The 22,896-nt window shown below is 45.0% G+C and overlaps 1 protein-coding gene across 2 annotated transcripts in view; it reads right to left on the bottom strand.

Annotated features, from left to right (window-relative positions):
- lars2 (leucyl-tRNA synthetase 2, mitochondrial) overlaps nt 1-22,896 on the bottom strand; it is an 80,416-nt gene that overhangs the window by 22,710 nt on the left and 34,810 nt on the right. For both annotated transcript variants that reach the window (XM_042107238.1, XM_042107239.1), the window contains 6 exons: nt 19,271-19,378; nt 14,177-14,336; nt 12,010-12,114; nt 11,191-11,306; nt 10,575-10,855; nt 2,393-2,491 (listed from right to left, as the gene is read on the bottom strand). In XM_042107238.1, the coding sequence (XP_041963172.1) occupies nt 2,393-2,491; nt 10,575-10,855; nt 11,191-11,306; nt 12,010-12,114; nt 14,177-14,336; nt 19,271-19,378 (869 nt within the window). The remainder of the gene's footprint in view (nt 1-2,392; nt 2,492-10,574; nt 10,856-11,190; nt 11,307-12,009; nt 12,115-14,176; nt 14,337-19,270; nt 19,379-22,896) is intronic.

Here is a 22,896-nt window from a genome sequence, read left to right as displayed (position 1 = left end):
AATAAGCATGCATAAGCCTTCTTCATGCCACCAACAGCCAAACTGGCATGGGTAAGGGGCACCTGATGAAATACTAATTTACCTTTTTTGGCAATATTATTGACAATAGTCAGTCCTACAACTTGAAGCACAAAACTGTAGTGTGTATGAGCTGGATGGTTAGTGGGAAGGACAGGTGCGCTTATCTGACCTTCACATGATCTTATCCCATCACACTTACCTGAAGATGATGCCAAAAAGCAGTGGCTCATAAAAACATACAGTAGGCTACATCTAAAAGTGTGTACTGTAATAGGCTACACAACTGTGTACTGTAATGTTGCTTTATGACTGTGGTGCTGGCTGTGCTCAGAGGCAACACTGTGTCCCCATGCTACTGCTCTGTCCTGTTCTGCCTTAAACGTGATGAGGTTAAGGCAGACAAATCGCTCCTCTGACACAGCAATATGCGGTGCATGCAGGACAGGTCAACCCCCTGCTGGCCAGTGCGCCAGAGGGAGATTTGGGGCATGACGCAGGCAGGCTGACTGGACGCACCACGGTGCCCAGGTCTGCAGGAGATTACGCTGCTGCCCCCTGCTAAACCAGTCACTTCCTGCTGTGCAGACAAGCAGCCCAATCAGGAGGGCTTAAAAACAGACATGTCCAATCAGCTGTGACTGAGCCCCACTTCCCAGATCCGCTCCCCAGTGAGCTGCTCATCAGAGAGTCCATCCCTTTCACACACTCACGAATGTTGGGGAAAGAACACACACACACACCACACACAAAGTAAAACACACAAAGACACACAAAAAGTAAAAAAAAAACATACACTCACACACACACGCAAGCACACGCACACACACACATACACACACACACACAAACATAAACACAAACGCAGTACACACAGCAAGCATGGAGGAGAGCACGCAGCAGACAGCACACACAGGCATGCGTCATAAACTGGAATACAAACAAGGTAATTGGGTTTTGTTCCCGTCTCAGATGGCAAAGTGGGAGCAAAAGGTTGGGAACAGAGGAGAGAACCAAAGTACAAATAAGATAGAGTGAAGAGGAGAGAATGGGACTAGTGAGGTTGGGTGCAGAAGAGAGAGAGAGAGAGAGAGAGAGAGAGAGAGAGAGAGAAAGTACAAATAAGATAGTGAAGATGAGAGGATGGGACTAGTGAGGCTGGGTGCAGAAGAGAGAGAGAGAGAGAGAGAGAGAGAGAGAGAGAGAGAGAGGAGAGAGAGAGAGAGAGAGAGAGAGAGAGTACAAATAAGATAGTGAAGATGAGAGGATGGGACTAGTGAGGCTGGGTGCAGGAGAGAGAGAGAGAGAGAGAGAGAGAGAGAGAGAGAGAGAGAGAGAGAGAGAGAGAGAGAAAGAGTTTGCATGAAGAAAGGGAATAAGACAAAGTGGGAGAGGGAGAAAGAGGTTACTGAGATGGAGGGAGGGAGAGAGGGATACAGAACAAAGAATGGAGAGAGATTTAGAAGAAAAACATAGGCTTCCTCAAAAGCTGGAGAGGGAGAAGGAGATGGAGGGAGGGAGAGAGAGAGAAAGATTGGAAGAGAAAGAAAAGGAAAGATGGAGAGAGGGATGAAGAAAGGTAAGATGAGAGGGAGCGCCTCTGAGAAAGCTGCTTTAGCAGCAGGTCACTGGAGCGGGGAAGCGGTGCATGCTGGGAGATTAATCTCTTTTGTCAAGAGCTCCATATCACCAGCTCAACTGCAGGCAATGACCAACCTCCACAGGGTGAGTGTGAGTGTGAATGTGTGTGTGTGTGTGTGTGTGTGTGTGTGTGTGTGTGTGTGTGTGTGTGTGTGTGTGTGTGTGTGAGAGCAGAGCGATACTCGCAATCGAAACGCACATCAAGAGTTTGTGTGCATGCACATTGTATGGCTTGGTCAGATTACGCAATTTCAGACCCATTTTGCCACGATTTTGTCGTAGCCGTCAAAATTACAGCACCGTGCCCGAATATGAAAGGTCGGGAACGACGGCGAAGAAGGAATGCATCTTGTAACGTGATATATTCAAAGACCAGCAATTTATTATCGTCTGCAACGTTTCACGACACCTCGACCAAAAGTCTAGTTTGGGGGAATCTCCTACGACAGCCGACAATATGACGACACACGACGCACGACAACGATGGTTTGCTACATAGTTTTGTAATGTCCCCACCAAGACAAGGATGTCTGGTTCTATGACCGCATAGTCTGAGTGGTCAAACCTTAAAGACCATCAGGGAAGACAAATAAATTGTGTAATCTCACCATTAGTGTGTGTGTGTGTGTGTGTGTGTGTGTGTGTGTGAGGGGGGGGGGCAGAAGAGAAAGGGAAGGAGAGTGACTGAGGGTGATGCAGAGTGTGTGGAAGTGTGTGTGTGTGCACCACTTACCTGGTCTGATTGTGAGGGTCTGTGTATCTGAAGTAGTACCAAGAGGAGTCAACAAACGTGTCCATGGTGTCAGTCTCTCTCTGAGCGGGACCCTTACACCTGAGGACACACACACACACACACACAGGAGGCATATCCGTTAGTCACCACTGTTATCCAATTATCAGCACTTTGAGTTTCACTGTTGTCATGGAAATGTTTACCATCTGGAGTTAACAGAACTGGACGCGAGTTGGTCAGACACACACACACGACACACACACACCACGCACGCACGCACACACACACACACACACACCCACACACACAAAAACACACACACCCACACACACACACACACACACACACACACACACACACACACACACACACACACACACACACACACACACACACACAGTTAAAACCCAGTTAATAGTTTGGAATGATTGAATGCCAGCTCAACAGTGGCGTAGACAGCGGAAAGAGCAGAGGGCTAATTATGATGACTGGCTGGCGCGTGGCAGGAGTCCTGGGGAAGCGTCTACAGAGAGCGCCGAGCCAAATGCCAGCGGTGTGCCATCCGGCCAGTCTGCCCATGGACAAGCGTCCGCGTCTGGTGGGGGGGTGGTGTGGTGGTTGGGGGTGTATTCAGAGCGCCACGGCGCTTGTGATAGCCTGCTCGGATACAAGGAACAGGGACACTGGCACACTGACACGCTGTGTGTGTGTGTGTGTGTGTGTGTGTGTGTGTGTGTGTGTGTGTGTGTGTGTGTGCACATGTGCTGTTTAAATTAGCATGATTGTTTGTACATGTGCAAAATTCTCTTTCTCTCTCTGTGCACACGTGTGTGTGCGAGCGTGTGTGCGCGCGCGCGCGCGTGTGTGTGCGTTTGTGAGTCTGCACATGTGGTGTTTGAATTTGCATGAATGTTTGTACTTGTGTAAACATCTCTCTCTCTCTTGTGCGCGCTGTGTGTGTGTGTGTGTGTTGGAATGGTGTATTCAGGGCTCTTTAATCCAAACAGATCATGGACAAGCTGAGTGGGACACGGCACAGAGGACAAAGAGGACACTATCAAATACAGACACACACACACACACACACACACACACACACACACACACACACACACACACACACACACAGGCACGCACACACACACACAGGCACGCACACAGAGAAGATTAATACTTTAAAGCATTAGCACTGCTGTTATAACATTCTGCACTGGACTGCTAATAAACAGTTCTGCTGATGAAGCTGCTTAGAATAGAAGGAAGGAGAGTCGGGAGAGAGAGGGAGAGAGGGAGGGAGGTGAGTGGAAGAGGAGAGGTGAGGGGAAGAGGAGAGGTGAGGGGAGGTGAGGGGAAGAGGGGAGGGTAGGGGAAGAGGGGAGGTGAGGGGAAGAGGGGAGGTGAGGGGAAGAGGAGAGGTGAGGGGAAGAGGAGAGGTGAGGGGAGGTGAGGGGAAGAGGAGAGGTGAGGGGAGGTGAGGGGAAGAGGGGAGGGTAGGGGAAGAGGGGAGGTGAGGGGAAGAGGGGAGGTGAGGGGAAGAGGAGAGGTGAGGGGAAGAGGAGAGGTGAGGGGAGGTGAGGGGAAGAGGAGAGGTGAGGGGAGGTGAGGGGAAGAGGGGAGGGTAGGGGAAGAGGGGAGGTGAGGGGAAGAGGGGAGGTGAGGGGAAGAGGGGAGGGTAGGGGAAGAGGGGAGGTGAGGGGAAGAGGGGAGGTGAGGGGAAGAGGAGAGGTGAGGGGAAGAGGAGAGGTGAGGGAAAGTGGGGAAGAGGGGAGGTGAGGGGAAGAGGGGAGGGTAGGGAAAGTGGGGAAGAGGGGAGGTGAGGGGAAGAGGGGAAGAGGGGAGGTGAGGGGAAGAGGGGAAGAGGGGAGGTGAGGGGAAGAGGAGGAGAGGAGAAGAGGGGAGGGTAGGGAAAGAGGGGAAGAGGGGAGGTAAGGAGGTGAGTGGAAGAGTGGAGGTGAGTGGAAGAGTGGAGGTGAGGGGAAGAGAAGAGGTGAGGGGAAGACTGCTACTATGTTTGTACCATATAACATGAACCAAATAAACTGACCTAAAACTGATGACCGAATGGATCAGAGATGTTGATGGGACAAAAATCAGTTTTTATCTATTATTTGTGACGGGTGCAGCTCCAGTGATAGACCAATCATTTAAGACATACAGCTTATGACCCACAGACAACATGGCAGTGTCCAGTTTGCTGTATCCTGAGTAGAATGCATCTGCAATTTTTAATGAATTGGAACGCTAATCTGTCTTTCAGTAATTTGTCTTTTTCTATGTGGTATTGTTTTTAGTATGACAAGAGTTATCTAGCGCTCTCTTGTAAGATCATTTTGACTTAATTAAATAAGACTTTGACTTATTTTAAGGAGTCTTATCAAGCCAAATTTACTCAACGCACTGGCCGACAAATTTGCTTGTTTTTAGGATGAGACGTCTCAAAATAAATGCAGTGTAACAGTACAACGGCACCATGGACCAAGGTTAGAGGAGCATTATGGGTAGGGCTTCTTTATTATGTCCCCTCAACCCACAGCACCCCCACCTAAATCTCCTCTAAGTACATACCACTCCCCAGGCAGACAAACTGGCCACCCGTATGTGTCAATCATCCACAGCCAGCCCAACAAATCATAGTTATGAGACAGTGCTTTGAGGTTGCCTAGCAACAGGCCTAAGGTGTAGCAGGTAAATTCTTTCAAAGCCACACGCTATTTTATAAGCTGAGGGGTAAAAATGAAAATGCAGCTGTGGGAGATAAGGACAAGTGTGGAAAACTGCATCACAGAGTGGCTGTGCAACTGCTCCACATGTCAAGAGAGCTGGACAGGAAGTCTGGACTACTACGCTCGCCTGGTCAGGAAGTCTGGCCTACTACACTCGCCTGGCCTCTACAGAGAGTCTGTCTGCCGAAAAAAGATGAGCTCAGAAAAACTGTTAGGCAAAGCAGAGGGAAACATGCACACACTTAGGTTCAGAGACATACTACACACGCACATGTGACTGAGGGAGGGAGTGTGTGAGTGTGTGAGTGTAGGTCGGTGAGGAATTCTGTGGGTCTCCATATCTCGCTCCCGTCAACATGATGCCACAGATCTGCGTCAGGATCCAGATGCTGGAATTTTTGTGCATTTTCTTTACTGAGCAGAAGTAGGAGGGAAGGTTTGTGTCACAGCGCCTGCAATCTATAGGACTGCTACTGTACGTCAGGGTCATCGCACCACTCCTGCAATCTATGGGACTGCTACTGGACGTCAGGGTCAGGGGCTGATAGTGCTCTGGTCTGAAAGTGATCGTGGATCAATAAAGTATCTATCTATCTATCTATCTATCTATCTATCTATCTCAGGGCTTTGAACCAAATATTTTGGTCAATTGGTTCGTTCTGAACGGAAACAGTATTTTAACGTTTCCGGTTTTGGTTCCCACCCTAAAATTGACGTTCCCGAACCGGTTAGAACAAAAAAATATTGTTCCAGAACCAGTTAATAACGTTCCATGTCAGCTGTCGGAAAAAAATATACGTATGCTTTCAAAATGGCTATTAATAGTCACAATATTGTCTTTTAGACTCTATCCTACAGCAAACAAACACTAGGCCTCTGCTTTATACAAGCTGCACCAGATTCTTCATATAGCCTTTAGCCTAAATAGTTTCCTGGTCAAACAAAAAAAGTATATTTTTGGTGGGTACTGTAATATTGGATTCTTGGATGCCTTCCCATTGTCTAAATGCCAAAATGAGAACTATTATGTTTATCCAAATAAATTAAAGCTGTAGCCTTAATGTTAATGCTAGGTTTTTCCAACAATGTTCGTCACGGCCTAGTAAAAAGAGAAAACAGGTGAAATGAAATCATTGAGATTTGGAGACTTAATAGGCCTTTTGATTGCCTGCTAGTGGCAAGCTCTGTCTGTCTGCACTCTCCATGCATTCATTGAATGACAGGTGGTGACCCTCACCATTTCACTGAAGACACAAAACTTTCCCAGGAACAAAAAAAGAAAAAATACCGGTTACCACTATTTTAAAAAATCGTTTCTGTTCCGGAACATAAAATAATCATAAAGTTTCTGGTTTCGTTTCTGTTCCTAGCAAAATGGCAAAAGTTTCTGGTTTTCGTTTCATGAACCGGTTTAAAGCCTTGATCTTTGCCTATCTATCGATCTATCTATCTATCTATCTATCTATCTATCTATATGATAGTGTGTGTAACACTACAATTATGTCAAACTGTGTGTTTATGTGTGAGTGTGCGTCTGACTATACAGCATAAGCACAAAATACAAAATATGAATGTGACTTTGAATATGGCTGAATGTGTGTGTGTGTGTGTGTGTAGTAGCAGCTAGAAAGTATCAAAGGACAGCTAAACAGATGAGCAGCTTTTCTCTCTTTCATTTTCTTTTACATTCTCTCTCTCTCTCTCTCTCGTCAGTCGTTTTGTTATTTGAATGGCGCTGAATGAGTTACAGGGCGACAATCTTTGGCTGAGATTGACGACAGATATGTTGGATCACCACAGATCTCTGGGTAGGTGAAAAGGGAGTTTTACAGAGCACGTCAGAGAGAGACAGATCCATCTCATCATTTCATTTCATATCAAAGAAAACAACTAAACATGGAAAGCATGGGGACACTGAAGTGTGGTGTCCTTGTGGTGTCCTTGATTTGGTGCTGCAACACAAAAAGCTTTGGACTTTCCTTTCCTTTCTTCACAAATCACTTCAAGGGGCTTTGTATAGAATTATGTAATTCTGTTCATGAGAGCACTCTTCCATTCCCTTCCATTGTGTTAGATACTGCACCTACTAGGCCACTAGTTAGAGCTACTGAGTGGTATTACTACTAGTAATGACAGAGGCCGTGGTAATTCCTAGCTATGGTGTCCTCTGCACTGTAGCTTAAATGCTACTCTATTGATGTAGCTCTGTATCTCTGTAGCTTAAATGCTACTCTATTGATGTAGCTCTGTATCTCTGTAGCTTAAATGCTACTCTATTGCTGTATCTCTGTAGCTTAAATGCTACTCTATTGCTGTAGCTCTGTAGCTTAAGTGCTACTCTATTGCTGTATCTCTGTATCTCTGTAGCTTAAATGCTACTCTATTGCTGTAGCTCTGTAGCTTAAATGCTACTCTATTGCTGTATCTCTGTATCTCTGTAGCTTAAATGCTACTCTATTGCTGTATCTCTGTAGCTTAAATGCTACTCTATTGCTGTAGCTCTGTAGCTTAAATGCTACTCTATTGCTGTAGCTCTGTATCTCTGTAGCTTAAATGCTACTCTATTGCTGTAGCTCTGTATCTCTGTAGCTTAAATGCTACTCTATTGCTGTAGCTCTGTAGCTTAAATGCTACTCTATTGCTGTAAGTGGATAAAAGTGTCTGCCAAATTAATGTATGTGTAAACTACAAGAGAGAATCCAGGAGTATAAGTATATATACTCTTTTGATCCTGTGAGGGAATCAAAAGAGTATATATATAAGGACTGGTTGGTTAGCATGCTAACTTTAGCGGATAACTGGACAACACACAGCATCAACGTAAAACTGGCTGTTTCTTCAGATGTTGTTGCTATTTATAGGCCATTTTGTTTTAATGCTTTAAACTTAAACTACACCTAGAGCCGGTTAAGCACTGGATGAAGGCTGTATGAAATGTCCTGATAAAACACCAGCTGTGAGTGTGAGTGTGTGTGAGTGTGTGTGTGTGTGTGTGTGAATATCAATGTGTTTCTGTGTGTGTTTGTGTGTGTAGGGGACTGATTAATATAGTGGTTTCTCACAATGACGATGATGATGATGAAGAGGAGGAGGAGGAGGAGGAAGCGATCGAGACGCATACCAGACTTGGAGAGTAGGGTGCTTAACACAATCAAGAGCATCAGACATCCTCAATGATCCTCAGGATCTGCCAATTACACACTCCAGCAGCACAGCAGAACAGCAGGAGGCCAGAGAGAGGGAGGGAGAGAGAGAGAGAGAGAGAGAGAGAGAGAGAGAGAGGGAGGGAGAAAGAGAGAGACAGAGAGAGGGAGAAAGAGAGAGAGGGGGAGAAAGAGAGAGAGAAAGGGAGAAAGAAAGAGAAAGAAAGATAGAGAGGGGTAGACAGAGAGAGAGAGAAAGAGGGGAAGAGAAAGGGGGAAGAACGCCAGACAGAAAGGGTGAGAGGGACAGAGAGGATGGGAGAGGAAGATAGTTAAAAGATGGGGAAAAGGTAGTGAGAACAAAAATGAAAGGGAAGAAGTGAGGGAGTAGGAGAGGAGGTGTAGAGAGGTGAAGGGACTAAGAGGAAATGTGTACAGAGATGGAGGGAGTAGGAGTGGAGGTATAGAGAGATGGAGGGAGTAAGAGAGGAGGTGTAGAGATGGAGGGAGAAATAATTAAAAGCTAGAAGGATGGCAAAAGAGAGGCAGTTTCATATTATGAGTTCCACAAATCATGGTGGTTTTTCAGTGACTTAATTCTTATATAACTGCATGTCATGCTCAGAGAGCCACAGGTCTATTTATACTCCCACAGCCCAGTAGCAAAGTGTGCGTGTGTGTGTGAGAGATTGTGTCTTTCTCTCTGTATGTGTATATGTGTGTGTGTGTGTGTGTGCGTGCGCTTGTCTCTTTCTCTCTCTCTCTTTCTCTCTCTCTCTGTGTGTGTGTGTCTCTCATTTTTCAGAGGAGGCTGGACAGACTTCATTATCCTCAGATCCCCACCACTGCCTCCAGGGATGAGCTGTCTGCAGGGCTGTCTGATGCAGAGGGCCATTACACCGGCCACAGAACCAACACCAGAACCACTACCAGAAACAACAATAGAACCACAACCATGAACAGACACAGAACCACTACCACAGCCATTAACAAAGCTTAAACAAGAACCACTACCAGAACCAGATCTGAAAACAAGAACCACTAGCACAACCAAAACAAGAACCACTACCAGAACCAAAACAAGAACCACTACCAGAGCCAGCACCACTACCAGAACCAAAACCAAAAACAAGAACAACTACCAGAACCAAAACAAGAACCACTACCAGATCCAGACCCAACAGGAGTAGTCTGATGACTGCAGTGCAGACAATTTAATTGGTCAGTAAAGAAAGTGGGCAAAAGAATCCCGCTTCTGAATCATGGTGTGGAACCGTCATATAGGAGTGAGATACGGTGACCTTCTACCTTGGAAGGGAATCGGACAGGTACATTTTGAGAGGACACCCACACACACGGACCGGATTACCAAAAAAAAAATAGACCAGAACCTGCCCTGGCTGTTTCACACGCTTTCACACACTCAAATCACAAACTGATATTAACATCATAAGCAGTAAAATGTGAAAGTTCGTTAAGAAGTGGACCTTATAAACATGTGTGGACAATATAAACATGTGTGGACCTACATATGACAGCACATTTCAAAGTTAATGTAAATAAAACATGAAACGCAGCTTCATACACATACTGTAATGATGAAAGGAGTAAAGAGGGGAAAACATCCTATATTTTCCAGGGTATCCAAAACATATATTTTATGCTGTTTTTTAATGTGAACGATTTGATTCACGCTGCTAAGGCAGCCTGGAGACCATGGAGCAAATTTTCGCCTGAGATAGGGGACCAATCACAGAACAAGGGGGAAAGCAAGACAATGATGAGCTATGCACAGACGCATTTGATAGACATCCGTGGCACCCAATAAACGGATCTGGGCATTTTTTTTCAAATACGAGAAAATTAACGTTTGGTTCCCAGACCACGTCTCATTGAGAAGTGGTGGCGCTAGCCAGGCTAATGCTAACTGTGTTCGTTATTTCAATGAAAACGACTCTGACGTCAATGTCCCATTGAGGGCATCCCAAAGTTCGGTGTGGTACCAAACCCTACCCCTTCATGAGAGTGCCCTCGGTAGCTGGGAATGCCACAACGAAGCGGAGTTCACTCCGTAATGGAGTGGGAGCCAGTAGGCTGTGGTCTAGAGAAGGCCCACAGGCTTCTTGGTGTTTTATGCCCCCAATGTTGTCTTCGAGGCAGCGCTGCATGGAAGGGTTAGGCATGGGTTAATGTTAGGGTTAGGGTTGGGGTTAGGATTAGGATTAGGTGCCTTTAAGTCAGCGGTGGCAGCGCTGCCTGGAAGACAACGTCTGGGGCGTAAAACACCATTGAGCGGCCCGCAGTAGGGTGTCTCACCTGGGGCAGGTGCAGCGGATCCACTCCTGGGCGGACTGCAAGGGTGACGCCCCTTTCCCGGTGAGGGCGACTTTGGGCAAAGTGACGGGAAGCTCCTCCTCTGGCACGGCGACCGGGCCGCACGAGCCGCAGTGGATGACAGGAATGGGTGTGCCCCAGTAACGCTGCCGCGATATCAGCCAATCACGGAGTTTGGAGCTGGTCAGGTGACCACCTGCTTTCATCTCCCTGGCTTTCTGGGTAATGGAGTCAAAAGCCTCCTCCCTGCTGAGGCCTGTGAACTAAACAGAGATAGTGAACAGGAAACATATGTCAGCCTCTCCCATATCTTTTCTTAACTCCTATAGAGCAGTCTCACCCCAGTATATAATTGCTCTAACTGGCCTAGAGGTAACTGCTCCATGATTTCCCAAGGCCAGTAATAGTCTTGATATCTGTTCACCCACTTAACTTTGAGCAATATAAGAAAAATGTTGTAAAAGATGTGTTCAGGTAATGCCAATGGCTGTAAAATATGCTGTAGGTGTGCTGTAGGTGTGTTAGAGAGTGTGCTAGAGAGTGCGTGTGTGTGTGTGTGTGTGTGTGTATGTGTGTGTTGAAGTGCATGTGATCGGACCTCTGCAGAGTTGAGAAGTGTCTGAGATTGGTCCTCCTGAGTCTGCAGTACGGAGGGCCACTGCAGAGACAGCACACTTGCCACCACGGCGTCCTCCTTATTGAGGTCTGGAATACCTACCAAAGAGAACGGAGGAAAAACATTAAACACACACACTGTCTGTTTGTACAAATGTGTGTGTGTGTGTGCGTGTGCGTGTGTTGCGTTACTCTGGTTGTCAAGGGACCAAGTGTTCCCTACACCCACCCCCCCCAAGGGAGCATCCTATGAAGAGAGAAACAAGCACCAGCACCTGTTTGTGCACCTGTTTGACCCCCCTCCCTGAGGGAGGGACTCATCATACACATGTGAAGTCGATAAATCATGTAAACACAATGTCGTAGAAACTAGGTTAGGTTATACAATACAAGGTTATATTACATACTGCATGTGGCACATGGTAAAGAGAGCCTTAAGAATAGCCCTGTTTATAGACCCTTTCAACCATAGACTATATATACAGTCTATGCTTTCAACAATAAAAACAAAAACAATGCTTAAACATTCTATTTGGTTCCCAAACTATTTGGTTCCTCCTCTGCATTAAGATAACATATGGAATGTTAAAACGGAAGCCTTGTGGGGCCAACTATGATGCTGATAATGGAACTCTCTTGAAAGGGTCTATACTGCGGGCCAGCAGCCCAGGACCTTTGGTCTCGCTTGATGATATCCGACAGATGCTTGTGGTGGATTCACATTCGTAGATTAAAACTCAGTCAACTTGGTCTGTGGGGTTATAGAACAAACTAAACTGAACCAAAGATTCCTGAAACACACCTATCACTGCATCCAGGTGACCCTGGAATTCTGCTTGGGCTGATATGACCACGGGAACTTCTCGGCCAGTGAACACGCTTCGCGCTGTGACCTCAGTTAGGCAATCTGCAACAGAGAGGTCAATCGTCAAGAGTTCATAATCGTTTTCAGCAGGCATGGATCTGGACGCTGCTCTCCTGGGTCCTTATTAGCAATTACAGCTGTAGTGAAAGAAAGAGAGGGAGGGGGAGAGAGAGAGAGATAAAGAGAGGAGACAGGGTAGAGGGAGAGAGAGCAAATACCTCTACTGGGATTCCCAATTAACGCATCTCACCTATATACTCACCATCCTAACACACACACACACACACGCACACACACGCACACACACACACCCCTATACAATATATAATTCGCCAAATATGCACACAAATATGCATGGAAAGCTTTAGTACTATTCCACCATGTTCCAGTCATGCGTTTAGACACTGTGTTGATTGTACACACTGTACACACTTACACATTGTACACACTTACACACTGTATACACTTACACACTTTACACACTTACACACTGTACACACTGTACACACTTACACACTGTATGATGCATCTACTGTCCACCCTGCAGCAGAGTCTGCTGCTTCAAACCCTACGGGCCTTAAGATCTGGGAAGTCTAGTCAGGCCTGAACTCACTGTAGTGTATTACGGCATGTAAATGATGCAAAAAGAGAACCTAGAGCATACATGGGCAACATACGGCCCGCGGGCCACATCCGGCCCGTGGGCTTTCCCTGACCGGCCCGCGTAAGGTCCATGAAAGAACAATAGTCAAGAGCCTAGCATAGAGATAATGCATGCAAATCAATATCGTTGTTTTTATTTTGAAAGCGACTGCTATTTGTACGCCCATACATTTGTGCGTGGATGCATACGGCGTAAACACCCTCACTGATGTGCTGGTGAATAGAATTGATGCTTCTGCGTCGACACAATGCAGTTGCCTTTACGTCGGCGTAAACCTTTCAAAGTTTTGTGTCCCTTATATCTGCGTCGCTCACCACCGCAAAGGTTGTTAGAACGAACTCCTACTGCTGCTCGTTGGCGATACGAAGTGTTCATTTCAAAACGTTACTGGCAGATAGGCAGTTTACAATCGGATAACCCCGTAATTGTAACCAAAATATGTCTGAGTTTATTTGCAAAGCTTATGTTAGCGAACTAGTATGATGCTACTACCCACAGGTTGCTTGAAGCAGCCGGCTGAACACACAGAGCGAGTTGACCAATCACAGTTATGTGCATAAAAGTTAAAGCAAAAACATAGCCTACATTTTTAAAATAGTTTTCTTTGTGCATGTTGATTAACTAATGACAGCCTACTATTGTCTGCTCCACATTTTCGTAGTCTAATTCTGCATAGAGTTAATTTAATGATGGTAATGATTTAATGATGAAATATTGCTGAGTGTTGATGAAATGGTGGCACAGGCCTATCGGTTGTACTGACTCCTTCACATTTTCATGACCTAGCCTAATTATATAGATATTGTAGTACTTTTTTATATCAGTCTTTGAAAACTGGAAAAAAATGTCAATGTCAAAAAATCATTTTCGAGAATGAGGATTAAATACTGGACATAGATTAAATATTGCTGTTTTTCCTTTGTCTCTCTCACATTTTCATCTGTTCTTACGACTAGTAAACAAAACCATATGATTTACTTAATGTTATACAAGAACAGAATAGAAATGAACAGAATTGAGTTCAGACTTGAGTTCGGTATTTTGGGTCCGGCCCTCCTCAACAGTCCCAGTTTGTCATGTGGCCCCTTGGTTAGTTGCCCACCCCTGGCCTAGAGGCTGCACACACACACACACACACACACACACACACACACATTCTCCAGGGATACAGTCTATGCCCATGTTTACTAAACTACTGTGCATTCCTGGCATTGCGCTTTGGGATCAATCCCCCCTCCAGCCACCAACCCAGCTCCTAGCTTCTTTTATAAGCGCATGCATGCATGTGTGTGCTTTTTCATATGTGTGTGTATAACAGTGAGCGTATATGTGTATGTGAATTCATGTGTGTGCATTTGTTTGTGTATCTATGTACCGTATATGTGTGCGTGTGTGTGTGTGTGTGTGTGTGTGTGTGTGTGTGTGCATCGGTCTCCTCACCCCTCCCATGCTGTTGTGCTCTGCTAAGTGCAGTCTTCAGGCGGCTGGACCCATGGAGCAGCCGGTGAGAGGGGAGGATGGAGACGTAGGCTGCCCCAAACACGCCCTCTGGTGCTGGGGTGTAGGCCTCCAGAGTCTCCCCTGTCTCCTCTCCATCCAGCTGGAGGAACACACAGCAGGACGTCAGGCACAAGCACAAAAACATGCACACACACACACACACATATGCACACACAGACACATCCAGACACACACAAAAACACACACAGACGCACACAATTGTGCAAAGTGTGGGTAAATCTAAGTGTTAATTACATTTAAAATTCCAACATTCATTTTACACTACATTGCAAAATTGTAAAAAAAAAAAATCCTTAACCTCTACCAAGCAACTCAACCAGCTGAAGGCGATACGGTAGAATTTACAGACGTAATTGGAGAGGAGATATCTAGGTGCTTGTCTAGTGATGGGGAAAACCCTTTGGATCGCTTAACAGATGAGTTTGATTTGTGAGTGTAGCTTTGATTGCCAATCCATGTGTGAAAGGGCAAGTGACTAGTAAATGCACCTATCTTATGCAACCCAGCACATTCACGGCTTACCAGTGGTTCTCAAATTGCTGATTGAGCTGTGCATTTGCTGTGAGGAGTTTCCAGTCAGTTGTGGGGGATGTTTTCCTTGCGCACAAATCTTCTAAGTGGCTCACAGACTTGCAAGCGTTTAAATGAAACTGTAAAATCTCGTCAGTATTACAAACTTTTGAATTTTTAAGAGCTTTTTAATGTATTAACATTTTTTTGGAGAAAGTGGGGTTCTTCTCATAACAGTGGTGTTACTGATGGGTATCACACAATGGTATTGAGGCTACGGATTCAATGTATATCACTTACAAGTTTCCTTAACATAAGAATACCCTTTTATGGGATTCTATGCGACATAATCATTCCCTTATATACAGGGAAATTGAATGGTTGGGCGTGAGTTCAAAACAATATGAATTTATCCATTGGAACAATTAAAAACAAATTCATTCAGGAAATAAGACACGACATAAACGCATAGTCGGATTTCTCAAATATCCCATCAACTAAATGAGTGCCAAAGGAAATAATGGCATCTGTCAAACGCAACAAGTAGGCAATATTGTACAAATTGGAGGCTATTGCCAGTCAGCAAATCCCATAATAGTCTTTTTGATATCACAGACCCCTGAAGAACACACAAAGGCACTTATCACACACTCTTCAAACACATCATCGCATGCACGATGCTACTTCATTTGTTTTACTTGAGAATATGTTTGACAGTGTTATGGATGTCCACAAACTCCAGCAGGTACAGGAGACGAGATCGGAGGTGCATTCAAATTCGCAAACACAGGTCAACTTTCACAAACGCTTTGCAAACAGTTTTCTGTTTTGAGTTTGCTGTGAACGTTTGTGAATGTCCACAAACAGTCTGAGGTGGTAGTTCTCCGTAAACATACTGGGGAGCTGGGCAGGGGATTGCCATTGACATTAAATATTTACACAACATTGTTGAAATGTAACAGTTCAAAGAAAACATGTTGGCCGCAAACGTTTGCATCTGTTCAAAGAATTAGGCTCAGATCTGGGCCACAGTCAGGGTCATGCAAGATGCTCTCAGAGCTGTTTATAAAATCACCACTGCCAGCATAGTTAATCACCCAGTGTGCGTAGCAAATGCACAAGATTTATGAAGACCTTTGAAGGCTCCCGGAAGGATAATCACACACACACACACACACACGAAAATTTCACCCTTCCCCCACATTTAATGATGGTACTGATACAGGATTAGGATCTTAATAAGAAAAAGCAGCAGCCATTTAGGTGTGTTTAGGTGAGAGAGAGAAGCCGAGTGTGAAAAAGGGAGTGTGTATGAGTGTGTGTGTGTATGCATGTGTGTGTATGTGTAAGAGTGTGTGTGTGGTTGTGTGGGTGTGTATGCATGTGTGTGTATGTGTAAGAGTGTGTGTGTGGTTGTGTGGGTGTGTATGCATGTGTGTGCATGTATATGAGTGTGTGTGGTTGTGTGGGTGTGAATGCATGTCTGTGTATGTGTAAGAGTGTGTGTGTGGTTGTGTTTGCATGTGTGTGTATGTGTATGAGTGTGTGTGTGTGTGTGGTTGTGTTGGTGTGTATGCATGTGTGTGTATGTGAATGAGTGTGTGAGGTTGTGTGGGTGGCATGTGGGGAGTGTCTTTTAATGGCACGTATTCTAGTCCCTCGTCAATCTGAAGTCATTATCCCTCCAGCTTAGAGGCACTCTAACTCAGAGAGCTAGTTTCCTCCCTTTCTCTCTCTCTCTCTTCACTTTCTTGCTCTCTCTCTCACTCTCTCTCGCTTTCTCTCTCCTCTTCAAAGTGAGACCTCATTTACAACTTTATGCCACTTTTCTCCTCCTACTCCTACTCCTCTCGTCTCATTTACGACTCGGGTGATATGCCACCCAGCTTGTCTGAGCGTGCTCTATGCCGGCCTCCTAAACTCCATCCATTAAGTCTCCCTACTGTAATGACATCCTTCCAAAGGCCACCTGGCCTCTTCTGCACAGACAACATACTTAATTTCTTAAGACTCCACAGTTGACAACAGCGCTGTCAAGACAACCATGTACAGGGGCAGCCGTGGCCTACTGGTTAGCACTTCGGACTTGTAACCGGAGGGTTGCCGGTTCGAACCCCGACCAGTAGGAAGTGGCTGAAGTGCCCTTGAGCAAGGCACCTAACCCCTCACTGCTCCCCGAGCGCTGCTGTTGTTGCGGGCCCTCACGGGATCAAAAGAGTATAAATACTTATAATTACTTACTTTATTACAGTATACTACACACTAGTGCATAATGTGCACTATTTTTTTACAGTATACTACACACTAGTGCATACTGTGAGCTATTTATTACAGTATACTACACACTAGTGCATAGAGTGCACTATTTATTACAGTATACTACACATTAGTGCATAATGTGCACTAATTATTACAGTATACTACACACTAGTGTATAATGTGAACTATTTATTACAGTATACTACACACTAGTGCATAATGTGAGCTATTTATTACAGTACACTACACACTAGTGCATAGTGTGCACTATTTATTACAGTATACTACACACTAGTGCATAATGTGAACTATTTATTACAGTATACTACACACTAGTGTATAATATGCACCTCCAAGTATGTACAACGAAATCCAAGTGTGTAAATGGAAAAAAAATTATCTGTTAAGTATAATGCGTACAGGCTTTTAGGACATGGAGCTGCCAGCAGCAGGTTATGTCATGATGTCATGAAAGGGTTTAGTGAGTAAATTACAGAATGAAATCATGATTGCATCATTACCAACTAAACCTGTAGACTGGCAGTGTTTCTTTTTAGGTCACACATCATTGACTAAAGACATCATTTCAGAAGTGACATTTCAACTTGAATTTGAACCAGTGTAAGCTCCAATAGTGCACCAGCTATAAAGTCAACATGGGGAAAATCATGAGCAACATATTCAATATTCAGTCTTATTTTCTCTTAAAAAATGTTGATAAATATTTTGTTTATAGACACAAACATCTGTATTAAGTCTGATAGGCTATGTAATTATACTGCAATTAGTTTGCATGCATATTACAGTTTGTACAAATCAAACACGTAGTGTACAGTGACTATAAAAAGTATTCACACCCCTTGGATATTTCACCTTTTTTACTGATTTTTTTTACACTAATTTACAAAAAACCCCTCTTTAAATTCAAGGTGAAAGCAGATTTCTACAAAGTAATGTTAATTAATTAAAAAATATATAATATAATGCAAAATAAGCGATTGCATAAATATTCAACCCCCCCCCCCCCCCCCTTAAAGTGACTGACCTAAATCAACAGAAGTCCAGCCAGTAGGTGCTAGTAGTCTCACAATTAGTAAAATGGAGTGCAGTGTAGTGAATGTGTACTGTATAGTATAGTAATACAAAGACACTTGTGTCTGGAAGGTTCTTCACCAGTCAAAGTTCTATGGGTGAGTGGCAAATCTCTTATTAAATCTGGACTAAAGTTGACCATACAGTAGGTGAGTGGCAAATTGAGCTTTTTGGTCATCAGACTTGATGCTGTGTTTTGGCGGACACCAAACACTGTGCATCACAAAAAACACACAATCCCTAATTTGAAGCATGGTGGTGGTAGCATCACGCTGTGGGGATACTTCTTGACAGCATGTCCTGGAAGGCTTGTAAAGGTAAAAGTAAAATTAATTCAGCAAAATATATGGCAATCCTGGAGGACAATCTGATTCAGTCTGCAAAAGAACTATGACTTGGGAGAATATTTACTTTCCAGCAAGACAATGAGCCGAAGCATACAGTGAACACTACACAGAAATGGTTTACAGACAACAAGGTGAATCTTCTGGAGTGGCCGAGTCAAAGTCCAGACCTCAATCTTATTCGTTTGTCTCTCATGACGTCACTGTAGCTTTGCACCGCCATCTTTACAACCGATTGGGCAGCTCAGCCGCTCAGTGGTCACAACAGCTGACCGTCTGACAGCTAACAGCTGATAACCCACCACAAACTGTTCCCATAAAGTCACAATCGCCTTAACTACAATTCTACCTCTGCAGTCGCATCGTAGTTCAGATGATGGAGATTGATCAGTATGACAAGCAACCAAAATGATCAATATAAGAAAATAAGCCTACATGATAATCTTCTACTAGCACAATAGAAATACTATTTCTTTTAAGCACTGATAACATTCTGCCTATCCTAACATATCGCTCGCACTCCAAGGCAAAGCTGTGTATACCAGACAATGCACTGGCATTTAAATGAGCTTACAGCAGCTATCGACCACTTTTCAATGGGTGCTGATGAGAGAGAGGCCAAGACTACAGAGAAGAGAGGGAAAGATGAGTCAATACATGTTCAGCAGCTTGGTTTTATAGAATAAGGTCTAGTCAGACAGTCTGCTTTAGACTGCTTTACAGACAGAGAAAGAAAGAATATGCCAGACACACACAGACACACAGACACACACACACACAGGTAAGGAGAATATAAGAGAGGGCTCACCTTGAGCTGGAACTGGAAGAAGCAGCCGGAACATTCACCAATCCAGTTGGCCTGCATGCCCTTCACGCCATACCACTCAGGAAGCTCCGCAAGAGCATCAAGGAGGGGCTGCAACACACACACACACACACACGCACACACACACACGCACGCACGCACGCACGCACGCACGCACGCACGCACAGTGCACACGCACACACACACAAACAACCACACACACACACACACACACACACACACAAACACACACACACACACACAAACACAACCACATCAATGTGTGGGCAAGCATTCATATATTCTACATGTAAGAATAGCAGTAAAGATTCAGAACATTAATATCACACTGGATGTCCCCTGTCCCAATGCATCACCTCCAACTGCTGCAACACACACACACACACACACACACACACACTCATAAGACGACCCCATAAAATCAAAAACATACACACACAAATCCATACACGTGTCATAAACAAGAGTTTAAAGATTAAACAGTAACTTTAATACCACTGATGAGTGTTTGCAACTCAGGCCCCCCATGACTCCTACACAGACATTGATTCATATGCCGCCTCCATTTTGGACTGTATCAACTCCAACATCAAGTGTCACCACCCTCAAACGGATTACGACTTTCCCTAATCAGAAGCCATGGATGAGCAGTGAGGTCAGACACCTGCTGAAGGCACAAGATATCACATTCAGATCAGGTGATGCTCAAGCCTATAGCTCATCCAGGACTAACCTGAAAAGGGGCATCAAGAAGGCCAAGCACAACCACAAGCTAAGGATTGAGGATCACTTCAAGAACAACTCTGACCCCCGACGCATGTGGCAAGGCATCCAGGCCATCACAGACTATAAAACTACTAACTCCAACCCCCCCCCCCCCCCCAATCTCTACACTTCACTCTGCCCTGTCCCACCTTCACAATAGCAACACCTATGTGAGAATGCTGATCATTGACTTTAGTTCAGCATTCAACACCATCATCCCCTCTAAACTGATGACCAAACTCAGTGAACTGGGCATCAATACCTCCCTCTGTAACTGGATTCTGGACTTTCTAACCAACAGACCTCAGTTTGTTAGGTAAGATAATTACACCTCCTCAACCATCACCCTGAACACCGGCGTACCACAGGGATGTGGTACTACTCTACTCCCTCTTCACCTATGACTGTACACCTGTACATGGCTCTAACACCACTGTCAAGTTTGCAGACGACACTACGGGGATTGGTCTCATCAGAAACAACGATGAGACGGCCTACAGGGAGGAGGTCCAGTACCTAACATCGTGTTGCACTGACAACAACCTGGCTCTCAACACCAAGAAGACCAGAAAGCTCATTGTGGACTTCAGGAAAGTCTAAAGTTGGCAAACACACCCCCATTCTCATTAACAGGACTGAGGTGGAGCATGTCACCAGCTTCAAGTTCCTGGGTGTTGACATCTCTGAGGACCTCTCTTGGACCCCTCAACACCTCTACCCTGATCAAGAAGGATCACCAGCGTCATTTCTTTCTGAGGAGGCTAAAGAAGGTCCACCAGTCTCCCCAAATCCTGGTGAACATCTACCACTGCACCATCGAGAGCATCCTCACCAACTGTGTCACAGTTTGGTATGGCAACTGCTCTGCCCACGACCGAAAAGCACTACAGAGGGTCATGAAAACTGCCCAACGCATCACCAGTTCCTCACTCCCCTCCATCGAGGCCATCCAGGACAAGCGATGCTTGCGTAAGGTGCGCAGCACCATCAAAGACTGTTCTCACCCCAACCACAGACTGTTCTCCCCATATTTATGTCTAATTTATATTGCTCTCTAAACGTCCTTCTGTAAATCCTCTGCATACTACTGTCTACACGGCGCTATATTTCTTGTCCTGCCCATCACAGTGCACTTTTCTGCTTTTTGGCACTTCTGGTTAGACACAAACTGCATTTCGTTGGCTTTGTACTTGTACTCTGCACAATGACAATAAAGTTGAATCTAATCTAATCATAGGGAAAAGAGTAACTTTAATCCCACTGATGACAGTGAGGACCCAGGAACACTCATGAGCATCTGGACCTCTAGAGGGCAAATTTCAAACAGCTGCCCATTTCAGCCATAAAGGTCATTAGACTGCACGACCACCAGGAATGTGCACAATTCGAAATGCAATTCTGCTTCCTGTTTGCTACCTCGATTGAAATGCAAGTGAAATTCAAGAATTGAATTGGAATTTAAGAGCCAGTTTCAATTCACTTCTGGAATTTTGCACAAGCCTGACGACCACACACACACACACAAGAAAAATCCCACATAGCAATTTAAACTCCAGAGCACAGACAGACAGTACTGTGGACAAGCCTGGCACATTTAGCCAACTGCTCTGTCAATCATCTCTATGGTCATGCACACGCACACGCACGCACACGCAAACGCACACACACACACACCCACACACGATCATATGCAACAAGCACACAAATAAAGTTAGAGGGCAGCATGACCCAGGTAGGGAGTGAGATTTCCATAGTGTGCAGAGGTGGACTGGGCTGCACAACAGGAAGTTATGCATAATAATGAGGCCAGCACTTACATGCACACACACACACACACACACACTCCTGTGCACACATTGGCACACACATACACATACACACACACACAGGCACACACATACACACATACACACATGCACACGCACACACGCATACATACACACACACACACACACACACACACACACACAAACACAAACACACACACACACCACAGCTGGCCTCTGCTCTGTGAAAGGACTGGGCTGTGAAAAGCAGTCTGCTCTCTCCCTCAAAAGCTTTTACAGTACCAACTAACTGCCACTGGTGCAGCCTGGGAAACCATTAGGAAAAAGGGATGAGAGCAGAGGGAGGAAAGAGAGAGAAGTGAGGGAGGAAAGAGAGAGAAGTGAGGGAGGAAGAGAATGAAACAAAGAGAAAGTGACTGAGCAAGTGAGAGAGCGGAAGAGAAAGAAAGAAATGAAAAGGGAAAAAAAAAAAACGGAGGAAATGAGCAAGAACAGAAGAGAGCAGGAAGAAGAGAGTGAGGGAGAAAAGGAGAGGAAGAAAATAAATCTAAAATTCATCCTCCAAGGCAGCTTGGTCCAACATTCTGCTCTGCATTTTGCGTCAGCGGTGACTTACACCCACAGGATGGCTTCTCTTTCGCTCACAGCCTGCAAGGAGCAAGATCTAACAGTGTGTGTGTGTGTGTGTGTGTGTGTGTGTGTGTGTGTGGGACGAACCGCCAATCTAGCAGCACATTAAAATTACACAACTAAAATGCAGCAGCAACAAAAGGAGCACAAGAACCATAAGAACTATGGGAACCATCACAATTACGAGAGTCACAGGAACCAAGAGACCTATGAGAACCATCACAAACGAGAGCCAAGCGGTCACAACTGCAAGACCCACGAGAACTACACAAACTTTGAGAAGCTGAGAAGTACACATGGATTTAACAGGACTTTTGAAAAGCAATTAAGACTAACTTCAATCTGTCGGTCGAGATTAATTTGCCTTAATATCCGAACAGAGTCCGATTGTCTTGATTGACTGTCTATTACAAGTGACCTGATACG

This window comes from Alosa sapidissima, chromosome 10 (assembly GCF_018492685.1).
Source record: "Alosa sapidissima isolate fAloSap1 chromosome 10, fAloSap1.pri, whole genome shotgun sequence".
Classification (NCBI taxonomy): domain Eukaryota; kingdom Metazoa; phylum Chordata; class Actinopteri; order Clupeiformes; family Clupeidae; genus Alosa; species Alosa sapidissima.
Note: the sequence above shows the minus strand (reverse complement) of the source record. Positions and strands in the feature narration are given on the sequence as shown.